At 36.1% G+C, this 24,973-nt stretch overlaps 1 protein-coding gene and 2 non-coding genes across 7 annotated transcripts; 1 reads left to right on the forward strand and 2 right to left on the reverse strand.

The window, feature by feature from the left end:
- Positions 1–485: 485 nt before the first annotated feature.
- LOC106052786 (sodium-coupled monocarboxylate transporter 2-like) lies at positions 486–24,953 on the forward strand. Of its 5 annotated transcripts, XM_056021640.1 has the most exons (18): positions 492–674; positions 1,108–1,325; positions 3,113–3,287; positions 4,861–5,085; positions 8,205–8,273; positions 8,719–8,770; positions 9,933–10,000; positions 10,145–10,225; positions 11,278–11,351; positions 13,259–13,396; positions 14,829–14,964; positions 17,345–17,433; positions 18,332–18,444; positions 19,914–19,984; positions 20,794–20,880; positions 21,432–21,667; positions 22,926–23,029; positions 23,195–24,953. In XM_056021640.1, exons 3-18 carry the CDS (start codon positions 3,162–3,164, stop codon positions 23,362–23,364), a joined length of 1,839 nt encoding a protein of 612 aa, XP_055877615.1. In that variant the 5' UTR covers positions 492–674; positions 1,108–1,325; positions 3,113–3,161; the 3' UTR covers positions 23,365–24,953. The 5 variants fall into 5 exon arrangements, with proteins under 5 accessions (XP_055877617.1, XP_055877616.1, XP_055877615.1 ...); XM_056021637.1 differs by lacking the exon at positions 1,108–1,325; XM_056021639.1 differs by lacking the exons at positions 492–674; positions 1,108–1,325 and adding an exon at positions 2,558–2,628.
- On the reverse strand, positions 3,777–3,858 carry Trnas-aga (transfer RNA serine (anticodon AGA)). The gene has a single exon. It is a non-coding gene; the product is annotated as a tRNA-Ser (tRNA).
- Positions 6,696–6,777, reverse strand: Trnas-aga (transfer RNA serine (anticodon AGA)). Its single transcript has one exon. It is a non-coding gene; the product is annotated as a tRNA-Ser (tRNA).
- Positions 24,954–24,973: the final 20 nt, after the last annotated feature.

The raw sequence follows: 24,973 nt of genomic DNA on the forward strand, positions 1-24,973 counted from the left end.
ACATAAAACACTGAACCATAATCTTCAAATACAAAAACAAAATTTAATAAAATACTCTGAAAGACACAAAGATAAAGGTACATTCCTCATTCCATATGCTAGGACAAATTTGTATAAATGCTCCTTCTTCCCTAGTGCTATTAGAGCATGGAATATATGGGTTGCCAGAGCTAGCCAGGAAAACCAGTGACTTAGCAGAATTTAAGTCATTGCTTAATATGCATGACTGAATGCATGACGCGTAGGACGTAATCATCATCTTTTTTGAAGTAACGTCTGTATTATATAAGATAAGATAAGATTACTTAAAACCGAATAGAAACTTGCGAAAAAGAAAACTTTTTTTTTTACTCAAGCTTCTTTCTCTTATTTGTAAAAATACCCAGCCTTAACCCTAACAATTATTCTCCCTTTACACTTGCATATAAACGCATACACTCATGCATATATATTTGCAGATGCACGGACTAAATTGGTCAAAAAAAATATTGTACTCTACTTTTCGTGCGTCTCTGGCAGACAGATGTAAAAGAGGTGAACAAACTAGAGACTTAACCATGTTCTATCTAGCACGAGCTGATTTATAACATTCGTTTGGCGTGCGTGACTAAGTTTTGTTATCATAATTAGAAAGCAGGAGATATTATCAGCTTGCTAAATATACGACTGTTTCTGTAAGTAGTTTGTTTCTTATTATTTTAACTTTCAAGCTTTTATAAAGACGACTACATATTTTTTTATTGACAGAACTAGGAAACTTTGTTAATACTCTATCCACAGGATGAACCAAAAATATAGTCATTTATAATAATAATAATAATAAGGCTTGTCTTCTAGTCCAAAGATTAATGAGGAATGCAGTATTTACCGTGGATAAGCAGCTCCAGCTGTGACATTTATTTGCAACATTTATTTATAATTATTCGTTAAAGACAAAAACCTCCAATAGTTTTTTTTTTGGCATTGTTGTCAAAAACAAAACAAAACCAAACAAACTAACACAACAGCCTGATGTATTAATTTGGTGATACATAATTTTATTGTTTTTCTATAGTATGTTATTGTAACAAAGTTTCAATATATAGTTAACAATTGCTTAATTTATAGGGATTTCCGAATCTGTTCATTGCCATGTGAGGTCAGAGAGCGCTAAATTAAAGTCAACAATTGCCCGATTCAATGTAGATATGAAACTGCTACTAAAGACAAATAAAACTCAGGAAAATGAAAACATTGACTTAAAACAGAATCTGCTAACCTTTGCTAAAGCGCATAATCCTGAGAAGAAACTGATTTCGTTTAACATTGTTGAAACAAAAAAGAAGGTTAGAATGTTTGGTTCAAAGAATATATATATATATATATATATATATATATATATATATATATATATATATATATATATATATATATATATATATATATATATATATATGTCTTTTAACAATTATCTTATAGCTTGGCTCAATGTTTTTCTGTGTGAAAAAAAAAAAGGAAAAAAAAAAAAGAGCAAAACTCTGTACTGGCGACAGCATGAATTGGACGAACTCAACTTTTGTAGATTACAGCGGATGACTAGAGACAGAAAACTAGTTTGTTAACTTAAGTGCAGAGACGAAGAGATGTCTATTTCTAAGTAGAACCTCTTATTACACAAGTTTCGCGATAGGCTAACAGTGTCCAAAGCTTTTCATATTGGACGTAATCGTCTTCTTTTTTGAAGTAACGTCTGTATCATATAAGATAAGATATATTTTTTTTTTGAAGTAACGTCTGTATCATATAAGATAAGATATATTTTTGAAGTAACGTCTGTATCATATAAGATAAGATATATTTTTGAAGTAACGTTTGTATCATATAAAATAAGATATATTTTTGAAGTAACGTCTGTATCATATAAGATAAGATATATTTTTGTGAAGAGATCAACGTTTTGTTCTTAACATCCCCCCCCCCCGAGCTGCCTTGCCGCAAAGATCATGTCAATGTCTCCACGCTGCTTTCTGAAGCCGCATTGGCTTTCTGGTAGAAGACCATGTGATGCATGATGTTGCATTCGCTGATTTAGTAGGATACGTACGAGGATTTCTCCAGCAGTAGAGACAAGAGATATTCCTTTGTGTTTGTCGCAAATTTCGGGGTTTCTTTTGGGCTTGTACAGATGGACAATTGAGGCATCTTTAAAGTTTTGTGGCATTGACTCCAGTTCCGACTTAAATAAGAACAGCTCATGAAGTCTTTCAATCTGGGATTGTCCACCTTTTTTGTAGACCACTGCAGCAATGGAATCAGCTCATGGGGCTTTTCCACTCGCGAGTTATTTGTTGACGACTATGCGATAAATACCTGCTCAGAAATCGATCTGCAGAGCATCGTCATCAATTCAGTTATTGTTGCTTCTGCTTAATCTACTGCCTCAGTAATTCAGTTATTACTGCTGTTGTTGCATAGTCTGTAGATCGATAGTATAGTATAATAGACTATTAGTATTGTTAGTATGAGATGGGTTTAGTCAATTAATGTAGTGAGTTAGTGTAATTTGATTGGTTACAAAGTTTGGTTAGTTTGTTATTGTGGGTAATTTGGTATATATAGTAGGGTTTGGTTTGCTGCTTGGGTCCAATGGTTAGTGAATATATATTCTATTATTGATTTATTTTTAATTTTTGTGCATTTATATATATTAAATAAAGTATACGTTATTTTGTTGTATAGATTTATTTTGTTGCTTTTATTTTTTATTAGTTTAGCTTTTATTTTTATTAGTTTAGTTAAATTAGTTTAGCTGTTTTGTCTGGTTGCTTAGGTGACTCTAGCCCCTTGGTCTCAGACTGAGGTGCACAGATGAAACCCAGCCAGTAACGCTGCCACCTGCCTACTGCTGTTGTAAAATTCTTGTAGCCGACCCGCTAAGACTCTAGTACGATAAGTGTGATCAGTCATCCGAGCAAGATAATAATTCTCTGCTGCAATCATTGACTCTACAATAAATGCGTTCATTTACGGAACTTGTACTGTAGGCCTACTCCTTATCTCCTGGCTCGAAGACAATGATTACATATAGAGAGATGTATATTCATTTAATAATTGATGATTTTTTTTTTAACAGAGCGATCTGAGAGCGACTTGAAAACTCTCCCCTGTAAGGAGAAGATAAAATGTCACAGATAGGAGAACAAGTTTATTTTGGAATCACAGATTACGTCATGTTGGCGGCCATGCTTGGCTTTTCTTTGGGAATCGGCATTTTCTTTGCAATAAGGGGAAACAAAACAAAAACAAAGGTATACAATAAAGTGAAATGAACACGGTTTAGAATCAATGCATTATTCGACATTTATACAAGGGTAGGCTATATATTTTTACAAAGCTTATATCAACTCATTCTGTCTGTCTGGTAAAAAGTGTGTGCACTTTATTCACAGATATGGCTAAATATGTAGGGTTTTGTCCCCCACACCCATTCTCGGATCAAGTTGAAACTTTAAACTTTGTACGTAAAAAAAAAACAACAACGTAAAAGTCAATTAAAAAAATAATAATTCAGTCAACTAATTATAGGTAATTAATTATTTTGATTAATATCGAATAAGGGAAATAATGTCTACATTACCTCGATATATAGTTGTAAGTGCGGAGCTTTTTCCCTTAGGTAAACTTTTTGTTTAAAGGATTTTTAAACATTTTGCTTGTATTTATTTCTATTTCATTCATAATAAATTTGTATTTTAAAACCCTAACTTCAACTATTTAAAATAAAAAAAAAAGTATTGCGTTGTCGGCAGGATTCGAACCTGCGCGGGAAGATCCCAATGGATTTCTAGTCCATCGCCTTAACCACTCGGCCACGACAACTTACATATGTATGTTGTTTAGTCTCTTGCTTTCATTTTCAAAGACTTTTTGTACATATATGCTAACCACTGAACAGATAGTAGGTCTACCGTTACATTAGGTTTATAATCTTCCACTGTAAGTGGGGCCTAGCAGATGTTGGCTGGCCTATTACATTTTTCAAAGTTGGAGGATGGAAGACGCTGTGGAGTGATGTGCTGTTGAATCGAGATAAAAAAAAATCAATGATGACAAATGAAAGACCAACATAGAGCATATTTTATAAATCTCGAATCAGACGTTACTTCAAAAGTACAGATAAGTACGTCCTACGCATTTCGTGTGTCAATCTAGTCATATATATATGTTAACCAGTGACTTAAAGTCTGCTATTTCTTTGGTTTTCCTGGCTGATTCAGGCAACCCATTCCTTGCTCTAACGGCACTAGTCACTAGAGAAGAAGGAGCACTCGTAGGCCTACGAATTAATCCTAGCATTTATAACAAGAAAAGTGCTTCTATCTTTCTGTTTTTTCTGAGTATTTTATTAGGTTTTGTTCTCGTGGGCCTATTTGTAGATTGTGGTTCAATGTTTAATGTGTTATTGCTACATTAGGCCTACCTCTTATTCTGTCTGGACCTGACGTGTCACTAAATTTAGTGATTTTATTTTACTTTTATTTAAAAAAAGGGAGGGGGATCAACTAAGTTTACGAACTTTGTAACATTCGCATTTGTCATACAGACCTGTTACGCGCTATTAGTCTAAACTTCCCACAGGTTGTGACGTTGCAAGTCAGTGTTCAGGCCTTCTATAATGAATGGTCTTGCCCGGGCCCTCCACTTAAAGCCTACCCCTATCCGACCCTGGACAGTGGAGTTGAGTGGTCAAGCTTGTCAGATTTATGCATCCTACTCTCTCTTTAGCCTAGTAACACTTTATTCAATTGTTTCCACTGACACCTTTGTTAAAACCAATTTTCACATTTAAATAGGATAATTCTTTTTCGTTTTTATTTTCAGTTTGAGTACCTTCTTGGGAGCCGTCAGATGGGCGCCTTACCCGTGGCTCTGTCTCTCTTCGCCACCTTCCACTCGGCCATCTCTCTCCTGGGGACGCCTGCGGAGGTGTACACGTATGGGACTATGATAGTGTATAGTACCATTGTGCCCAGCTTATCTTTCTTGTTCATGACTGTCACATCGGTGCCACTCTTCTATCCTCTGAAACTCACCAGTGTCAATGAGGTAAACATAACTGACCAGTGTCAATGAGGTAAACATAACTGACCAGTGTCAATGAGGTAAACATAACTGACCAGTGTCAATGAGGTAAACATAACTGACCAGTGTCAATGAGGTAAACATAACTGACCAGTGTCAATGAGGTAAAACATAACTGACCAGTGTCAATGAGGTAAAACATAACTTATCAGTGTCGATAAGAGGCGGCCTTAGCAGTGCTCGGGGCATTGGGCGAATGTCAAATGCGGGGCCCTGCGCAGTAAGGGTAGACTAGATGTATCGTACCATGCCATTCTAACGGGATCGTCCGCCACGAACACTGAAGGCCTTTGTTGTTACTTGTTACTAAACATACTATCTTAAGTAAATACTGTAGGCCTACTATTGGCCTTTAAACTACATTAGCTCGAAATGCTCTCCAGCTTAACTTCAGGATCTGATAAGTCCACAAAATGCTTTGTAAAAGACATCTATTCTTTGTGGCTAACATTAAGCGGCAGTCAAGGATGACGAGAAAATATGCCATCAGCTCGTTTTGAGTCCTATATCCAAGGTTCTGGTCGTGAGCCTCGGCGTTTTAATTCGTCGAAGAGGTTCTTGCATGGTTAGGTCGATTTTGTCAAGCATCTCAACCAAGCCTAAAAATTGGCCGTTGTTCGACGCATAAAGTTTCTCTGTTCTCCCAGGAAATGCGCTGTTTTTTTTTAATGCCATGGTGATATGTTAAACAGTGATAGTCGCTTAGAATGTACATGTCATAAGATGATGTCTTAGTCGAAACTGTACGGTATTTCGAAACCAAAAATGTCATGTTAAGAGCTTAAAAAGTAATTGGTATCATATAAATGCCCAGTAATATTGAGCAACAAAAGTTGTAGTTTATGAGAACTGGTCTGGTTTTCGAACCTGACGGTGACAAGGAAATCTCCTATCGCGCCCCCCCCCCCTTAGGCACGGGCCTGGGGCGATTGCCTCACTTGCCACCCCCTAAGGCTGCTACTGGTGTCGATGAGCTAAACATAATTGACCAGTGTCAATGAGGTTAACATGACTGACTAGTTTCAATGAGGTAAACATAATTTTCCAGGGTCAATGATGTAAATATAACTGACAAGTGTCAATGACTGAATGAGGTAAACCCAGCTGACCAGTGTCTTTGAGGTAAACATAACTGACCAGTGTCTATGAGGTCAACATGTTCAGTGACAGAATCAATGCTATAGCGTATTTCTCACTACTTTCTCTTCCCGTTACCGTTACAAAGGAAGCCATTTGGGTATTCCCAATTTAATATTTTAGCCATAAAACTAGAAAAAGTAATAATAGTAATTAAAAAAAAATTACTTATGCTTTAAATTGGACACAATTTTTGTCAATGGAAAGAAAAGATTCGTCACATAATACTTGACATTACAACGTGGCAACAAGATTGGACTTGACAAACCTAAATCATTTGCCTGGACTTCTCTGCATTTCCTCACAAAAAAAAAAAAAAAGAAAATATATTAAAGTTACAGTTGGGTCTGCGTTGCCACTTAGAGTATAGTGTAGTTTTCAAAGAAGCAAAAAATTCGACTACAAAATAAATATTTGAATTAAAAAAAGGAAACAAGCGTTGTCGGCAGGATTCGAACCTGCGCGGGAAGATCCCAATGGATTTCTAGTCCATCGCCTTAACCACTCGGCCACGACAACTTACAATAGTGTATGCCTAAATACTTCTTTATTTTTTTACTTTGTGACTTTCGATACAGGTTATTATATTTGTTTTATATACCCCTACGTCACAACGTCAAAATGACTAAACTAGCAAAATATTTATTAAAAACAAAGCACTATTGCCTGCGATCACTTATGGCCAAGGAATGAGTTACAGTAAATCACTTTATTTTTTTTTTTAAATCTTATCGTATAATAAAATACACGTGGACAAATATATAATATATATATAATCACCCATTACCCATATACTGATATACGCAAAGCTATAAGCCTAAAACGCGATTAAGTCCCTAATAAATCTTGTTTTGAACTCTTTGAAGAAGTGTATTTAACTAACGCATATTTTTTTTTTTTTTTAACCAAAAATGTCTATATTTCTGTTAACTGGTAATAGATAATACACGGTTGGTTGCCTGTTCGTATATGGGTATACACGCTGTACTGTCTTTGGGACTTCTTGATGGTCTCGGGTTCATTAAGTAAATTCTCTTCAACTCTGATGGAACACCCACAACACGTACAACAAACAACAAAATAAATAAATAAGTTCTGTATTCAAATTTATTTTTTGGAATAAATGGTATCAGGTTTACATCAATTTAGTGTAAAATGCCACAGTGAGACTATTTATTGGTACTAGCTCCTGGGTATGTAGTTCTTAAAAATATTGTTACAATATGGTGTATTCGTATTAAAAAAAACCCTGTTTGCATAATTTATGTAAAAAAAAACTAAAAAAAAAACATTCAAAAGACAAAAAAAGAAGCCTTTAATTTGCACCTATTTTTAACACGCTATACAATATGTCGAAATTGAATGTTCAATAGTTTTTTATAGATCTAAACGTAGCAGACCACACCTGCTGACCACACCTGCTGACCACACCTACATCACACCTACACACCACACCTACAGACCACACCTGCTGACCACGCCTACTATTTTCAATAGTTTCTCATTGATCTAAATGAAGCAGACAACTGGGTGGACCTACAGACCACACCTGCTGACCATACCTGCTGACCACACCTGCTGACCACGCCTACTATTTTCAATAGTTTCTCATAGATCTAAACGAAGCAGACAAATGGGTTGACCTACAGACCAACCTGCTGACCACACCTGCTGACCACACCTACACCACATCTACAGACCACACTAAACTAATCATCATCTTCAAGCTCCATTAGAGTGAGGGCGTGAGAGGCTCAAATCCTCTCTTGCAAAAGCCCTGAACAAAAACCCTAGTTGTAGAAATAGGCCTACTTGTCACCATACAAATCGAGAATTACTAAACTAATAGCAGTCCAGCTTAATTTGTCAATATATCACATTAGTTCCTTATTCAGACATTTTCACGACTCTCAAACTAAATATTAACCTTTCTTATCTGGTGTCAGTATTTAGAAAGACGTTACAACAGTAAATTTGTGAGGATCCTTGGAACTTTTCTTGGGATCATCTCAAGCGTAAGTTTACATAGTTCGCTTTTTAACTCTTTCTCTCCTAATTGACGATGCCAACGTTGATTTGACCCAGATTAAACTAAATTGATTTTGGATTTATAAGCTTTAATTTGTGTTCTTCAAAAAGAGCATGCATTTCCCTAGAATTCGATACCAAATATAACATTTTCTGATAACAAACAAAACAGTTATTGTAGTTTTATCAAATCAGTAACAGGATAGTGAAATACAAATGAGCAAAAATGAACAATACTATCGGAACGAGGAACATAATTACGGAGAGAAAGAGTTAAAAAATGGAAGTATATCCCAACTATTTTGTTAACATTAACACTTGTTAGTTATACCAGTGGTAGGTCTAAGTATATTATATTGTTGATGACCATATTTAGCTGCAACGCTCAGTAATACGTATTTGTAAACCAATACGTGCTTTTTTTTTCCCTAGATGTCCTACATGACTATATCTTTACTGTCCCCAGGGTTGGCTTTACAAACAGGTAAGACACAATGAAAGCTATGCTAAATAGATTATTTCACGGGCCTAGCTTTGATTGAACTCTTGATATACTCTTCCAAGGAAAAGTGTAGTAAAAGAAACTACATGACTATATCTAACTTCGCCCATAAGAAGAGTTGATATAAATCCATAGACATAAATAAATATAGACTGGCCGATTAAAGAGTTTTATGAAACGAAAATGTGAAACTGGCAATTTTGTGTACTTTATTACACAGCATTTATGAGCAGTATAAAAGTTAAATATTCATATCTATTTCAGCCACACACCTATATATATATATATATATATATATATATATATATATATATATATATATATATATATATATATATATATATATTGTAAATAAGGAGGCAGTGTACTTTTGTTTAATCTCTAAGAATGAAGATCATGCAATTTTTCATAATTCGGAAATCCGAATGCAATAGATATACATGTTTTCAAGTTACATGAAGTTACTTCCTTCGGCCAATCTATATTTATTTATGTATATGCTCTTAAGATACTCTTCCAATGGAAAAGTGTAGTAAAAGAAACTACATGACTATATCTAACTTCGCCCATAAGAAGAGTTGATATAAATCTAAATCTGAAAAAGTGATTCCAACTTAGCATTGGACACAAGTATCGCTAATTCTTCTTTTAAAAATTGTTTTGAGTCTTTTGCGAGACCCCCACCAACAGGAGGCTCTAGGTGGCTGCTTAGTTTGCCTATGCATAAGGCAGGCTCTGATGCCCCTACATTCCGTAAAAACAAGAAGGCTGAGTGCGACAAAAATGGCATCGCGTTATTTTGTATGTATCAGTACATCTACAAAGAGGCATTGCAAGTAATAATGCAACGAGTGTACGTTTTCTTAAAAACTTTAACTATCTTTTAATGCAGTGTTTCCCAAACTGTGTTCCGCGAGGCCTGACTAGGTGTTCCACGCACTACTAGATCAATTAACTAGCAGGCCACCAGGTGAATTAACATCTCTTAAAATAAGCAAGGTGTTCCGCTAAATAATCAGAATGTGCGAGATATTCCGTAAAGGAAAAAAGTTTGGGAAACACTGTTTTAATGTGTTTTTTAAACCCTTGTCGACATATCAGTTCTCTTAGTGTAATTGATTTACAATTTCTTTGTATTGATCAGTGGCCGGACTTCCACTCTGGCTTTCCATTGTTGTCATCGGTTTGATCGGCACATTCTATACAACCATTGTAAGTCTACACATTTGCCGTTACATGAATATATACATATTTGCAGATATTTATTATTATTAGAACAAAGATATTGCTTTTTTTTCAGAACATAAAAAATAAAGTGCGTGACATTAAATTAAAACTTTTTTTGTTTTGTTTCAGGGTGGGCTTAAGAGTGTCATTTGGACAGATGTCTTTCAGACTTTTATTATTTTTGGTGGCATCATTGTCATTCTTGTTAAAGTAAGATATTTAGATGACCTTTGTTCTTGTTAAAGTAAGATATTTAGATGACCTTTGTTCTTTTTAAAGTAAGATATTTAGATGACCTTTGTTCTTGTTAAAGTAAGATCTCTAGATGACCTTTGTTCTTGTTAAAGTAAGATCTCTAGATGACCTTTGTTCTTGTTAAAGTAAGATCTCTAGATGACCTTTGTTCTTGTTAAAGTAAGATCTCTAGATGACCTTTGTTCTTGTTAAAATAAGATCTCTAGATGACCTTTGTTCTTGTTAAAATAAGTTCTCTAGATGACCAAATACTATGGAAGCAATATCTGACAATATATTTTTTAAAAATCTAGTCTATAGTATGTCTTGTAAGTCTATGAAATATTTAGAACAGTCGATGATTCAACGTTAACAAACAAAATCGAATGAAGGGATGAAGGAGTTCAATCATACAAAAGAAGCAGTGCTGCGTTTCAGACTTTTGCTATAGAAGTCCAATAAGTTGACAGAGTAGAGTCAAGATTAATAATCGTTTGTGTGTTTAACTATAAACATCTGTTTTCTGTATACTATACGTAACACATAATGATGACAGCTTAAATTGTCTAATTGTTATTTTGTAAACATGATTTTTAATCTGATTATTTGATTCTAATAAATAATTCCATTTTGATACTAATAATTTTACTTGATTTTTACCTTGGTTTTTTAAATAAAAAGTCCACTTTGATTCTGATTATTCCACTTTGATTCTGATAATTCCACTTTGATTCTGATTATTCCACTTTGATTCTGATAATTCCACTTTGTTTCTGATAATTCCACTTTGATTCTGATTATTCCACTTTGATTCTGATAATTCCACTTTGATTCTGATAATTCCACTTTGATTCTGATAATTCCACTTTGATTCTGATTATTCCACTTTGATTCTGATAATTCCACTTTGATTCTGATAATTCCACTTTGATTCTGATAATATAAATTCACTTAATTCTTATAATTCTATTTTGATTCTAATAATTTCACTCTTATTCCAAGAACATAATTTCACTTCAACTTTTCAGGGAAGCTATGACTCTGGTGGCATAGAGAATGTGATGAAGGTTGCTGCTGACAATGGCAGAATGATCTTTGATGAGTAAGATGAGTGTGTATGTGACAGTGTGTATGCGTGTATCTTTCTTCTTCTTCCTCGTTCTCATTGTTATGTTGGAGCGTTCAGATGACTAGACCAATACATGAGATGAACTGCGCAGTGGTTTCCAAATCAGGGAGCTCTCCATATAGTTTTCTTTCTATTGGGGTGGTTTGGGGCCAATGTCTTATACGGGCCTCTTGGTAAAGAGAACAGTTTTGGAGAACGTGGTCGGCATTTTCTGGTGATACTCCACATGGGCAGATTTCACTGGTTCCAATTTTGCGTGTATGTGACAGTGTGTATGTGTATTTGGCAGTGTATATGTGTGTATGTGACTGTGTATGTGTATGTGGCAGTTTATATGTGTATGTGATAGTTTCTATGTCTTTATGTGACTATATTCAGGTTTATGTGACAGTGTGTATGTGACAGTATTATGTGTGAGGCTAGAATAAGCATTAGTATATATATATATATATATATATATATATATATATATATATATATATATATATATATATATATATATATATATATATATATATACATATTGTAACGGATGCATGTGTGATAAAATGTAGCTGAAGTATTTCTAGAAGATGCTTAATTAGACGAAGTGCGTGCGTGCCTTGTTGAGTGTATTACGACTGCGAGTTCGGGACATGAACATCACGTTACAAGATTGAACAGGTACTAAACAGGAACAGTTGACTCAAGGTGAACTTCAAACAAACGTTTATTACAGAATGGGCCACAGTCTAGTCTGTCACTATATATGTAGTTCGTCCATCGTGGTTCGATGATGACCACTTTGTCATCCAGGGGGTTGAGGGCTTTGCACTGGGGTTTTATGCCTCCTCATGTGGCTGGTGAGACCTATGTGAGCCCGGAATGTTTGGCCGCACACTGGGCAGGTTATTCCAGCTGACCTAGTGTCGTTTGCTTTTCTTCTCTGGCGTTTTTCTTCTGCGAGCGTTGTTCTTTTTTTCCTCAGCAACCTGTGCGCCAGTTTTCACAGCGCGACGCCATGATGCTCTGTCATGTGCCTCTGTGTGTCACTATAAAACGATGTTATCCCCTCAATAGTCTAGCGGTAACTGATCTCTATAAGTCAATCTTAACCTCTAACCCCAAAGTCTATGTCGTCATTTTCAAATATCCGTTCACTGTCAGTACATTAAAGTGCACCACCCAACTAACTAAACAAGCTATCTAACGATATATATATACATATATCTATAGTTCCATAGGATGGCTGCCTGGTCGTGCAGTTTGCGCGCTGGACTGTCGTTCTGTCGTCTCTATGGTCCCGGGTTCGGACTATGAAGTAGATTACTTTCAACTCTGAACGAACATCCGAAAACATATTGACACTTGACAGAAGTAGTTGTAATTTGATTAAAGGGATTAAGAGGCTTTTTCGAACAAAGAATATTATTGAGAATACCAACAAAACCAAATAAAAATTTGCGTCAATTTATATAAACACAGTATGTTGAAGTTAGACTATAATCTCGTTTAATTCTCGTTAGACTGCACAAACAACAACAACAAAAACAATCGCTTTAAAACGTATTGGAGATTATCCTAAATACCCGGTATATAACAAAACGCAAAAATTATGGCACAAACACGGATTAATAAAACGGCACCATGAATAGGACATATGTCTGCAAAATATCTAACAAACACCTCTCTATCTGATCCTGTCATGATTTGTTTGGGGAGAGAGAAAGATGTCGAGAGAATTTTTATTGTGTCTTTACGGTATTAGAAACTTTTTTTTTCTCATTTAAAACTAAGATATATATATATACAAACTAAAAACAGTATCAATAACTCTGTAATAATAACGATAATTCTGTCTGTAATAATAATAATAATAACGATAACTCTGTTTATTGTAGTATAAGAATTGACCCTCGTGTACGGCACACAGTCTGGGATCAGTCCATTGGAGGATTCGTCTATTGGGCATCTTCGGGATTTTCTCAGTCAACAGTGCAACGAATTTCTTCAGTGAAGTCACCACAGCAAGCCAATGGGTTGGTATAAGACAAGCCTTATTATTATAGGATGTTTAAGATTAACGACATTCGTTGGGTGATAAGTCTAGACAGTTAATCCAAGTAAGTCATTGTAGGCGTATTGATTTCTTAATGGGAAGCTGAAAAGAGAAAAAGTCTTACTTCTTTTAAAACAAAGAAAACTTAACTCTCATTAACGAATTAACAATATATACACAACTTTCCACTTCAATGTAGATCATAGTGGATGTATGTTGAAACTCAGTTGAAAAAAATAATTTCTTGAACAACACTAAATACAACCCTCTCTAAAACCTACACGACTTTCTGTCCTTCGATTCCAGCCTGTAACATTTTTCAACTTGTACTCCCTCTCTTTATAACCTCAACTGCGACGGACTTATTCATGATTACACCAAAAACATGCACACACATTAGTACCAATGAGGGATACAGGTCTTTGAGCATATCAATCTAACGCAATGAACAAGGTCCAGTATCCACGGGAAGACATGCGGCTGTAACATAAGCCGCATGGCTATCTAACAAGTGGCTTGAGTTTAAAGAGTTGTGTTTGATGAGCACCTCAAGGCAGTACGGAAACCTCCCAGATAGCTCCACCCAGCGCATGTCCACAATTGCAATGGACCAGAGAGCACCAAGCTTGCTATATCTAGATCTAGTATTGAACACGCTTTATACAAACTGTTTAGCTTTTAACAAGCGGATGTTTAAGTCACATTTTTCAAAATGGAGGATTGTTTATTTTGGCTTGGCATAGAATACAATGTTAGCTCTTTCTCTCCTAACTGACGATACCAACGTTGATTCCACCAGAGTGTGGTAAATAATTACGGAAAGAAAGAGTTAATGTGCTGCTGCTAACATTCTCTGAAGTAATAGGTCTGACGGGAACTCGTTAAATAGGTCATGTCCCATTCAAGATCGTTTGTTAAGTTTTGCTATGTAACGAAGGAAGTATAATAGATCTCAATAGAATGTTGTTGTTTTTTTCTATTAACCAATTAAAAAAAAACTGTCCCATAGTTCAATACTGAATGCGTCCTTAGCAACAAGAACTAAAAAACATGGCGTATGTATCTGGTGTCCGAAAAGTTGCTGTATTAACGTTTAGGTAATTTGTAATTTTATGTTGTATTGTAGACTCTCTCTCTCTCTCTCTCTCTCTCTCTCTCTCTCTCTCTCTCTCTCTCTCAATCTCTGTAATAAGCTAACATCAATAGAACTAGCGATTTCTTGGCTTTAGTCAACACGATTCTTCTCACTAGTGAAAACAAACAGAAATAGATACTCTTCTTATACTCTTATCTAACAATAGCTGACAAGTCGAATGCAGTGCCAACGCGTCTTTCTCTAATAATACTAAAACAATAGTGGTCAAGCATTAGAACAAATTAGAACATAATTGACATGTTCGCATTATTTCCAGAGTTTTTTTCTTGAGTGTTCCACTTGCTTTCCTCTATAAGACGGTCCTCATACTCTCAGGATTGGTGCTTGTGGCTTATTTTTTTGTTATGGAATGTGATCCTCTTGCGGCTGGCTATGTGACCAATGCCAATCAGGTACTTGCTAACATTATACACTATCTCATATTTTTAGAGGGCCTACCCCCTACAGGTACTTGCTAACATTATACACTATCTCATATTTTTAGAGGGTATACCCCGTACAATAAGCTAAAAATCTTAATACAAATAATCTGTAATTTCTAATTGCATCCTCAATCCTAAGTATAAAATCGTTGACTTTTTATTCTATGTTTCACTCACGCAGTAGACATGAAGGAGTTCTGTTAAACCATAGATCAGGGGTTCTCAACCTGTGTGTCGCGACCCTCTTGGGGGTCGATTGACCATTTGCCAGGGGTCGCTTAAGACCATCGAAAATATGGATTGTTATTGTCTACTCTTCTATTGCTGTATGTGTGTGTCGGGGGGGGGGTCGCGGCATAGTGGGGGATTGTAAAAAGGTGTCGCCGAGCTTAAAAGGTTGAGAACCACTGCCGTAGATGATAAAATCAGTCCTTGGTATTTTCTATTGTTCCGTTTCTTGGTACTGTTCATTACAAGAAGATCATTGAGGAATTTTCGACATGGTCATACTACCAGAGTTTACGGGGGACATTGTAGCATGTTCTCTTACTTTATATGTTGGTCATACTACCAGAGTTTACGGGGGACATTGTAGCATGTTCTCTTACTTTATATGTTGGTCATACTACCAGAGTTTACGGGGGGACATTGTAGCATGTTCTCTTACTTTATATGTTGGTCATACTACCAGAGTTTACGGGGGGACATTGTAGCATGTTCTCTTACTTTATATGTTGGTCATACTACCAGAGTTTACGGGGGGACATTGTAGCATGTTCTCTTACTTTATATGTTGGTCATACTACCAGAGTTTACGGGGGGACATTGTAGCATGTTCTCTTACTTTATATGTTGGTCATACTACCAGAGTTTACGGGGGGACATTGTAGCATGTTCTCTTACTTTATATGTTGGTCATACTACCAGAGTTTACGGGGGACATTGTAGCATGTTCTCTTACTTTATATGTTGGTCATACTACCAGAGTTTACGGGGGACATTGTAGCATGTTCTCTTACTTTATATGTTGGTCATACTACCAGAGTTTACGGGGGACATTGTAGCATGTTCTCTTACTTTATATGTTGGTCATACTACCAGAGTTTACGGGGGGACATTGTAGCATGTTCTCTTACTTTATATGTTGGTCATACTACCAGAGTTTACGGGGGGACATTGTAGCATGTTCTCTTACTTTATATGTTGGTCATACTACCAGAGTTTACGGGGGACATTGTAGCATGTTCTCTTACTTTATATGTTGGTCATACTACCAGAGTTTACGGGGGGACATTGTAGCATGTTCTCTTACTTTATATGTTGGTCATACTACCAGAGTTTACGGCGGACATTGTAGCATGTTCTCTTACTTTATATGTTGGTCATACTACCAGAGTTTACGGCGGACATTGTAGCATGTTCTCTTACTTTATATGTTGGTCATACTACCAGAGTTTACGGGGGACATTGTAGCATGTTCTCTTACTTTATATGTTGGTCATACTACCAGAGTTTACGGGGGGACATTGTAGCATGTTCTCTTACTTTATATGTTGGTCATACTACCAGAGTTTACGGGGGACATTGTAGCATGTTCTCTTACTTTATATGTTGGTCATACTACCAGAGTTTACGGGGGGACATTGTAGCATGTTCTCTTACTTTATATGTTGGTCATACAACCAGAGTTTACGGGGGGACATTGTAGCATGTTCTCTTACTTTATATGTTGGTCATACAACCAGAGTTTACGGGGGGACATTGTAGCATGTTCTCTTACTTTATATGTTGGTCATACTACCAGAGTTTACGGGGGGACATTGTAGCATGTTCTCTTACTTTATATGTTGGTCATACTACCAGAGTTTACGGGGGGACATTGTAGCATGTTCTCTTACTTTATATGTCGTTCCTGTTAGTGATGTCCAGTAGCTTGCTGAAGCTTCTCATCTTCTTGACCTGGAAATATACTTTGTAAAGAGACAAAAGAAGAAAATCCTAATCTCCACATGATCTAAGAAGTTAAAATTATGTGTCTTGGTACCTTAATAAACTGATCAATCCTAATTTCTCCCAGAGAGCCCTGCGCTCCATTGGCTCTACGCTACTAGATCATGTCTAGATCTACTGTTTTTTTTCCTTCATTCGTTTGTGTGTCTGCTTGGTCTCATGGCGCATTGAGCAGACATTATTTATTATCGTTAATGCTGCTATAGAAATCAAATTATTATTACTATATTCAAACAAAACAAAGAAAAAAATGGGTCTTATGCTTCAATTCAATATATGTTCCTAATGGATTTCTTTCATATATATCGGTTTAACGTAGGCCTACTTTATATGTCACCAGCTGATGCCCTACTTTGTCATGTTGACCCTTGGTTTCTTACCTGGGCTGCCAGGTATCTACATCGCTACAATATTTTCAGGGGCATTAAGGTACTTATTCGAAAGATAGGATTTTAAAAAATAAATAAACTAGCTATCTCACAGCGCCACATGCTTGAAGATTTAAGAAACCGTGCCTTTACCAAATTGTAGGTCAGGAAATTCTGGTATCATCACAATAAATCATTTACAAAATTAAAGTATTTAGAATATAAAACGTTATTTTTTAATGATGCCTCACTTTTTCGTCCCATAAGTCAGTAAGAAATAGGGATCTGGGAAATGGAAATGTTCTATGAAAAGAATTCTTAGTTATTTATAGCCTGCGTTTAACTTCGTTAGGGTTTCCATTGTGGTACGCATCATAAATATTCATTTGCATAAATAATTTATCTGTGAATAAACACAAACCCACTTTATTGTTAAAATGTTCTCCTGCCAGTATAGACAAATAAGATAATTGCACCTCCCTCTCTCTGTCTCTCTCTCTCTCTATCTACTCTTTCTCTCTATCTCTATCTATCTAGCTATCTATTTATCTGTCTGTCTGTCTATCTATCTATCTATCTATCTATCTATCTATCTATCTATCTATCTATCTATCTATCTATCTATCTATCTATCTATCTATGTCTGTCTTTTTGTCTTTCTGTCTATCTATCTATCTATCTATCTATCTATCTATCTATCTATCTATCTATCTATCTGTCTGTCTATCTATCTATCTATCTATCTATCTATCTATCTATCTATCTATCTATCTATCTATCTATCTATCTATCTATCTATCTATCTATCTATCTCTACTAGAACATATAGCAAAATGTTCCGCATATGAAATACAACTGGAAAACTTTAACTCTCCTGAGCCCAAACCCATCAGTGTAGGCCTACTGATACTTAACTCTTGGCTAACTGGAGACACACACGTTTTCTTTCTTCTCCCCAGTACTCTGTCGTCTGGTCTCAACTCACTCGCTGCAAACACTGTGGAAGATTTTTTGTCCCACTGTTTGACCAAGAAAAGTGAAGCCACGGTAACATTCATCACTAAAATCATAGGTACTGTCAGGTAGTAGTCACCTCGATTGTAGCTAATAACAACGGAAGTTATTTGTTAAAATTTATTCTCGACATAAGTATGGATTTCTCCAGAGGGAGGAGATTTGGGTAGCCCCTTAGAAAGCCGTGGACCATGCCTCCCCCCCCTTAATATTGACAACTGTCATCATGGCTTTACACAACATAAAGCAACGCTATGGCGTGTGATTGGCAACACTATTGCAGACTCCTTGGCCCACCGGGGAGGGCAATTTACATCCACCGAACAAGCTGTAAGTTTTCATCATGCTCTGGCTATAATTAAAAAAACAGAAATGGAAAAGTGATTTGAGTGCTGGGACAAGTCCCAAAAAAAAAAGCCAGTGGAGTCTGGAAGCGCATGAGGCGCTCAGACCGCACTTCCCCGTGGTGGAGGCTATTATAGCACAGTGTAGAACAGGTCACTGTCCTGTTGGCTCATATTTCTCACGGCTATGGCAAAATTTTGATTCACGGAGCCTCATATTCTGTTTGACTGCCCAGACTGGCTGATCTTCGTTTCGGCAGGTCTGGGAAACCAAAAATTCGCGACCTGTCCAGGGCTTTTGGCAGAGAGGATTTGAGCCTCTCAAGCCCTCACTCAAACGAAGTTCGATGATGATGATGATTTATTAAAATTATTATTCTAGAACGTACTCATGTGGTGGAAATAAAAATAAATCGCTCATATACGTTCACAGGCGCTAAAAATAAACAGAGAATGTTATGTTACGCAGATACTGGATTGTTCACATGTTTTCTTGAACCCAAACATATATCTAAAGGATATATAAAGGGCAGACCCGGGGGTCGGAAAGTCATTTGTTTATTCATGATTTATATCTGAGGGTTTATTTATTCTATCAAGTAATACTGAGTTATACAGGAATAATTATATGACATTCAGCTGATATGAAAGAAATGTGTACAAAAAAATACAACTTATCATTGTTTCTTGTAAAAGATTTTATCAACAGAAAGAAAAAAAAAAGAGTGAGTGAGAAAGAGAGAGAGATGGAGAGAGAAAAAGAGAGAGAGAGAGAGAGATGGGGAGAGAAAGAAAGAGATTAGATCTCATTATTCATGGCAATTAAAGCTTTCATTTTGTTTGCTTGTTTACAGCCCTAGTGTAACTAGACAACACATTGCCCGCTGGACAAAACAACAACAACAACAACAACAACAACAACAACACAACCCTTATGACTTGTCATCTAAAATTTTAGCTCATATCCCTGTATAATAGTGATTAGTGTAAAAATGTATGTATAGTGTAGATGTATGTGTTTGAATCCTAGTCGTTCTATGACTGAAGAAGGCCAGCTAATTGATCCAAATAATTAAGCTGGCATGCAGACCTTTCTTTGCTTTTCATTTGTTTATGGACAGCATTAAAGCTTGCCATTTCTTACAAGAACCTTTAATTATATCTTGTATTTATTTCTTCCAAGTTAGTATATACGGTCTTGGTATTATTGGACTGGCTTACCTGTTACGGGAATTTTCTGGACCAGTCACTCAGGTAACATTAAAGGCATTCTATTTTTAAGAACCCATTATTACACCTTCCCTGTTCGTGATTAAAAACATAACACACTAACAAAACAAATAATGATTTAGACTTTAGACGGAACTATGTACAGAAAAGATACACTGCGTTTCAATTGACTCCAAATCTTTTCATTTTCATAAAAGCTTGAATGCTCTGAGCATTTTGTCATTTCGGGTATTTGTCATTTCTTATTCCATATGCTAGGACGAATTTGTATAAATGCTCATTCTTTCCTAGTGATATTAGAGAATGGAATGGATTGCCTGAATCAGTCAGGAAAACCAACGACTTGGGAGAGTTTTAAGTCATTGATTAAAACATGCACGACACGCGTAGGGCGTAATTATCTTTTCTTTTGAAGTAACGTCTGTAACTTATAAGATAAGAATGGTGAACATATCATCCTTGGGGCACGGTGGCTGAGTGGTTAAGAGCTCGGCTTCAGAACCGAAGGGTCCCGTGTTAGAATCCTGGTAAAGACTCTAATGGGTACCTGACATTAGTTGGGGAAAAGTAAAGGCGGTTGGTCGTTATGCTGGTCTCATGACATCTTTGTTAACCGTGGGACATAGAAACAGATGACCTTTACATCGTCTGCCCAATAGATTGCAAGGTCTGGAAGGGGAACTTGTTTTTTTTTTATAACTAAATATTGCATTTGTTTAGCTAGATGTAGAATCTTATCCTAATTAACCAATGTTTCTAGGATATTTGCTAAGCCATGTAACCTGAATAAATCTGTAACAAATCGTCATAACTTGTTCACGTTATTTCAATAGCTAACTTACTCTGCCATAAGTGCCGCCTCCGCTCCATTGACTGGACTATTTTTCTTTGGTGCTGCTTTTCCACAAGCTGAGGTTGTGGTGAGTTCATTAAAATTACTTAATTATATTGCAGCCATTATTTGACTACTTTACTGTTTACTGTTCACATGTATCTATACTTTTGAGAAATAGTTAGCCAATAATATATATCTCATTTTAAAGTTAAAACAGTTTAAATATTAAAAAAAAATATACTTTAAAAAAAAGTTTATCTAAGGGGAAGAAAGAATTTCAAATTTTTCAGTTATGTCTCTCAATATTTTAAGATTTATTTTCCCATTTTCGATATGAAACATATTCTATTATTTGCCACTATTTAATTAACAATTTTTTTTTGGTTGAGGTATGTTTTGTTAGGAATAGTGAATAATAATGCAAAGTATTTACTTGATCCGAGAATGGGAAATGCGAGAAAAACAAACATGTTTAAACTTTTTACTATACAGACAGACGACATACAGACAGAGTTGATATAAGCTTTGTAAAAATGTAATGTGAAAAGCAGCTATTTCCAATCCCCATTTCATCATAGACTTAGATTTATATATATTCATCATCAGTTCAAATGATACAAAATTATTTATCAATAGGGAGGGCTGTTTGGAATTAGCGTTGGGCTCGCTGTCAATATTTGGCTGACTCTTGGCTCCTTCATGTACGGAGCCAGAGCCCCGAGGCTACCTCTTGGCACCACTGTGGGGTGTTCCAGTGCAAACACTACCAGCGCCTGGGCTGTGGCTAGGAATGTGTCTTCAGCAGCGACCTCCCCCTCAACGGGAATCAGTGGCATCATGCGATCCACAACAAAGACCATAACCTATTTCAGGTATAAGTGACGTCAACATTTTTGGCACTAGAAACTAAGGATGGTAACGTCTGTATTATATAAGATAAGACTAAATGCATGACGCGTAGGACGTAATCATCTTCTTTTTTTGAAGTAACGTCTGGATTATATAAGATAAGATAAGATAAACATTTAATTGTTTTTGAATATTGACTTTTTAACATTAAAGGCAGTGGTTTTATTTTAACATTTAAGATTTGAAAGTGATTAATCAATCTAATCAATCAAATAGTATTTTTAGTTGATAATCTTGATTAGTTCTGTTATTTCATCTTGAATATTGTTCCTGCACTGATATTCAATAGTTCAATATAGAATTTGGTTTGATTTCTCCCTGAGGATGTAGGAAACACATAGAAAAGGTTGTTTAACTCTCTCCACATTAATCTTCGACTGATTTATTTTGATTTGGCATCACTACCTTTGCTTGAGCCAGTCTGGTCTTGCCAACTTAGGTGTTTTTTTCCCAAAACTTTCTCAGTGTCTCAGAATATCTTATAGATATGTCTCCTTCTGTTTCGGATGACAATTGATGCGCCCAGAGGAGTCACTGGATTTGGTTTCGACTGGGAATAATCTGGTGTGGCTAATCAAGCCAATTCTGGAGCGGCAGATTTTGCCACAATTCGTACATGTGTATGCATCTGTTTTAGGGTAGCTGATAGGCCAGCTTTCTTTTTCTTTCTCTTGACTAAGGCCACTTCATTTCTTTTGCTGTCGGCTGGGATCGTACCAGCACGAACAGTCTGTCTCCATGCACTCCAATCTTGGGCTATTTCCTCCCATATACTTTTGTTGATGCCTGTGGTTCTCATGTCTCGCTTGCAGACATCTCTATGTTGTGCTTCTACAGCAATGGAAAAACTCTCCAAGCGCGTCTGGCTAAATGCCAAATTGACCTCAGCAACCAAAATCCTAGTCTACAATGCCTGTGTTTATGGCAGTGAGAGCTGGTCAACATACCTGTACCAACAGCACATATTGAATGGCTTCCCTTTGCGCTGCCTGAGACGCATAATGTGCATCTCCTGGAGGGATCATGCCTCCAATCATGAAGTTTCAGAATAGCTGAACAGTTTTGATACTGTCATAGGTGGAATAAGCGTTTCCATACTTCAATTAGCGTCCTTACTGTTAAATCTGCACTTAATATGTACTAGAGATATACAAAATAGTTCGTCATCCTTGCAGCCTAACAGATTATTGTTTGTAAATGTTTAAAATGTATTTGTTTCAGAACTGATAAAGAGTTTTCTCTTTACGATCTGTCCTATTCCTGGAGTCCAGTTATTGGGGTCACAGTGACTGTAATAGCTGGATTATTTGGTAGTGTCATTTACAGTTAAGTAGGTCTACAACTAAATATCGATATTTCCCCGTGTCCACATGGAGGCATGGGAGTTAAGCAAATAAGGAATTATGAATCCAGATCTCTGATTTAGTTTGAGATAATTAGCATTTTATGGAAAAAAAATAATATTAACGTCGTTTGTATATTTCCTACAGGAACGCTGTCTAAATCTCCAGTGACCAGTGACCCAGCTTTGCTATTCCCTTGGGCTAAAAGACTCTGGTGTATTAAGGACATTGCCTTAGATTCATCCAAAGAAATCAATGTGACCAAGGGAGATCAAGAACTGGCGGTCATCACTAGCTTAAAGAGTTATTCTTCTTGACATTTGCGAATCAAAGATCGCATCATTTATTTTTTTATAAATTGTATATTTATTTAAATATCTTTTTGCCCCATTCAAACGTAGAATGTACATACATTTTTTAGTAAATACAATTATAATGGTTCGCTAGTTTACAATAAGTTTCGATTAATTTCGGGTTAGGTTTTATAGTTGGCCTCCTTCAGTCGTAGAACGATTATAGTCTATCTCAAACACTTTTTCATATACATATATATTTTATATAGCGACAATAACGTCATTGTATAATACAGAGACTAAGATTGCTTGTGAAATAAAAGTTATTACGTTAGAGTCTTAGATACAGTTACGTTTTGTCAATTGAGAAGGTTTTGGGCTTACTAATTTTGGTTAGTCCAGCGACGCGACGTAAAAGATGGATTCCTTTCATTTCCGGATTAAATGTTTGAATCGTCATGATTGCCTCCTTTCATTGTTGGACTTTCGCTTGTGTTCTGTTGGTTAGATGGAATTAGTTGCTACCTCTGTCTGTGTTCTGTTAGTTAGATGGAATTAATTGTTACCTCTGTCTGTGTTCTGTTAGTTAGCTGGAATTAGTTGTTACCTCTGTCTGTGTTCTGTTAGTTAGATGGAATTAATTGTTACCTCTGTCTGTGTTCTGTTAGTTAGATGGAATTAATTGTTACCTCTGTCTGTGTTCTGTTAGTTAGATGAAATTAATTGTTACCTCTGTCTGTGTTCTGTTAGATGGAATTAGTTGTTACCTCTGTCTGTGTTCTGTTAGTTAGATGGAATTAATTGTTACCTCTGTCTGTGTTCTGTTAGTTAGATGGAATTAATTGTTACCTCTGTCTGTGTTCTGTTAGTTAGCTGGAATTAGTTGTTACCTCTGTCTGTGTTCTGTTGATTAGCTGGAATTAGTTGTTACCTCTGTCTGTGTTCTGTTGGTTAGCTGGAATTAGTTGTTACCTCTGTGTTGAGTTGGTTAGATGGAATTAGTTGTTACCTCTGTCTGTGTTCTTTTAGTTAGATGAAATTAGTTGTTACCTCTGTGTTGAGTTGGTTAGATGGAATTAGTTGTTACCTCTGTCTGTGTTCTTTTAGTTAGATGAAATTAGTTGTTACCTCTGTCTGTGTTCTGTTAGATGAAATTAGTTGTTACCTCTGCCTGAACATAGCAAACTCTCTACTCAAGACACAGCGAAGAGGTATCCAACATAAGCATAAATTAACTTATGGGTATTGCAATAGTTGTCGTTGTTAATCTTAACCGCTTGGCTTTCGAGCCGAAAGGTCTTTGGTTTAAAGACTAACGAAGTTGGAGAAAATAAAGGCGTTTTATTGATGTGCTTGCCACATGACACCCTCGTTAACCGTTGGCCATAGAAACAGATGATCTATGGAAAGGGGTACTTTACTTTTAATAGTTTTTTAAAATATTAAATTATTGAATTCCTTGATCTATGAAACCCCACAGCCTCCTGTCTGAATGCATCTGCATACCCTGACCAGGTGTAGCTTCAAAATATGGCCAAAATTATGTTTTTTCTTTTACAATTTGGGTCGTCTGCTATATGTGTGCAAAACAAAAACAGTAACTCGTTACTAAATGTTACTAAAACATAACTTT

Source organism: Biomphalaria glabrata, chromosome 2 (genome assembly GCF_947242115.1).
Source record: "Biomphalaria glabrata chromosome 2, xgBioGlab47.1, whole genome shotgun sequence".
NCBI lineage: Eukaryota > Metazoa > Mollusca > Gastropoda > Planorbidae > Biomphalaria > Biomphalaria glabrata.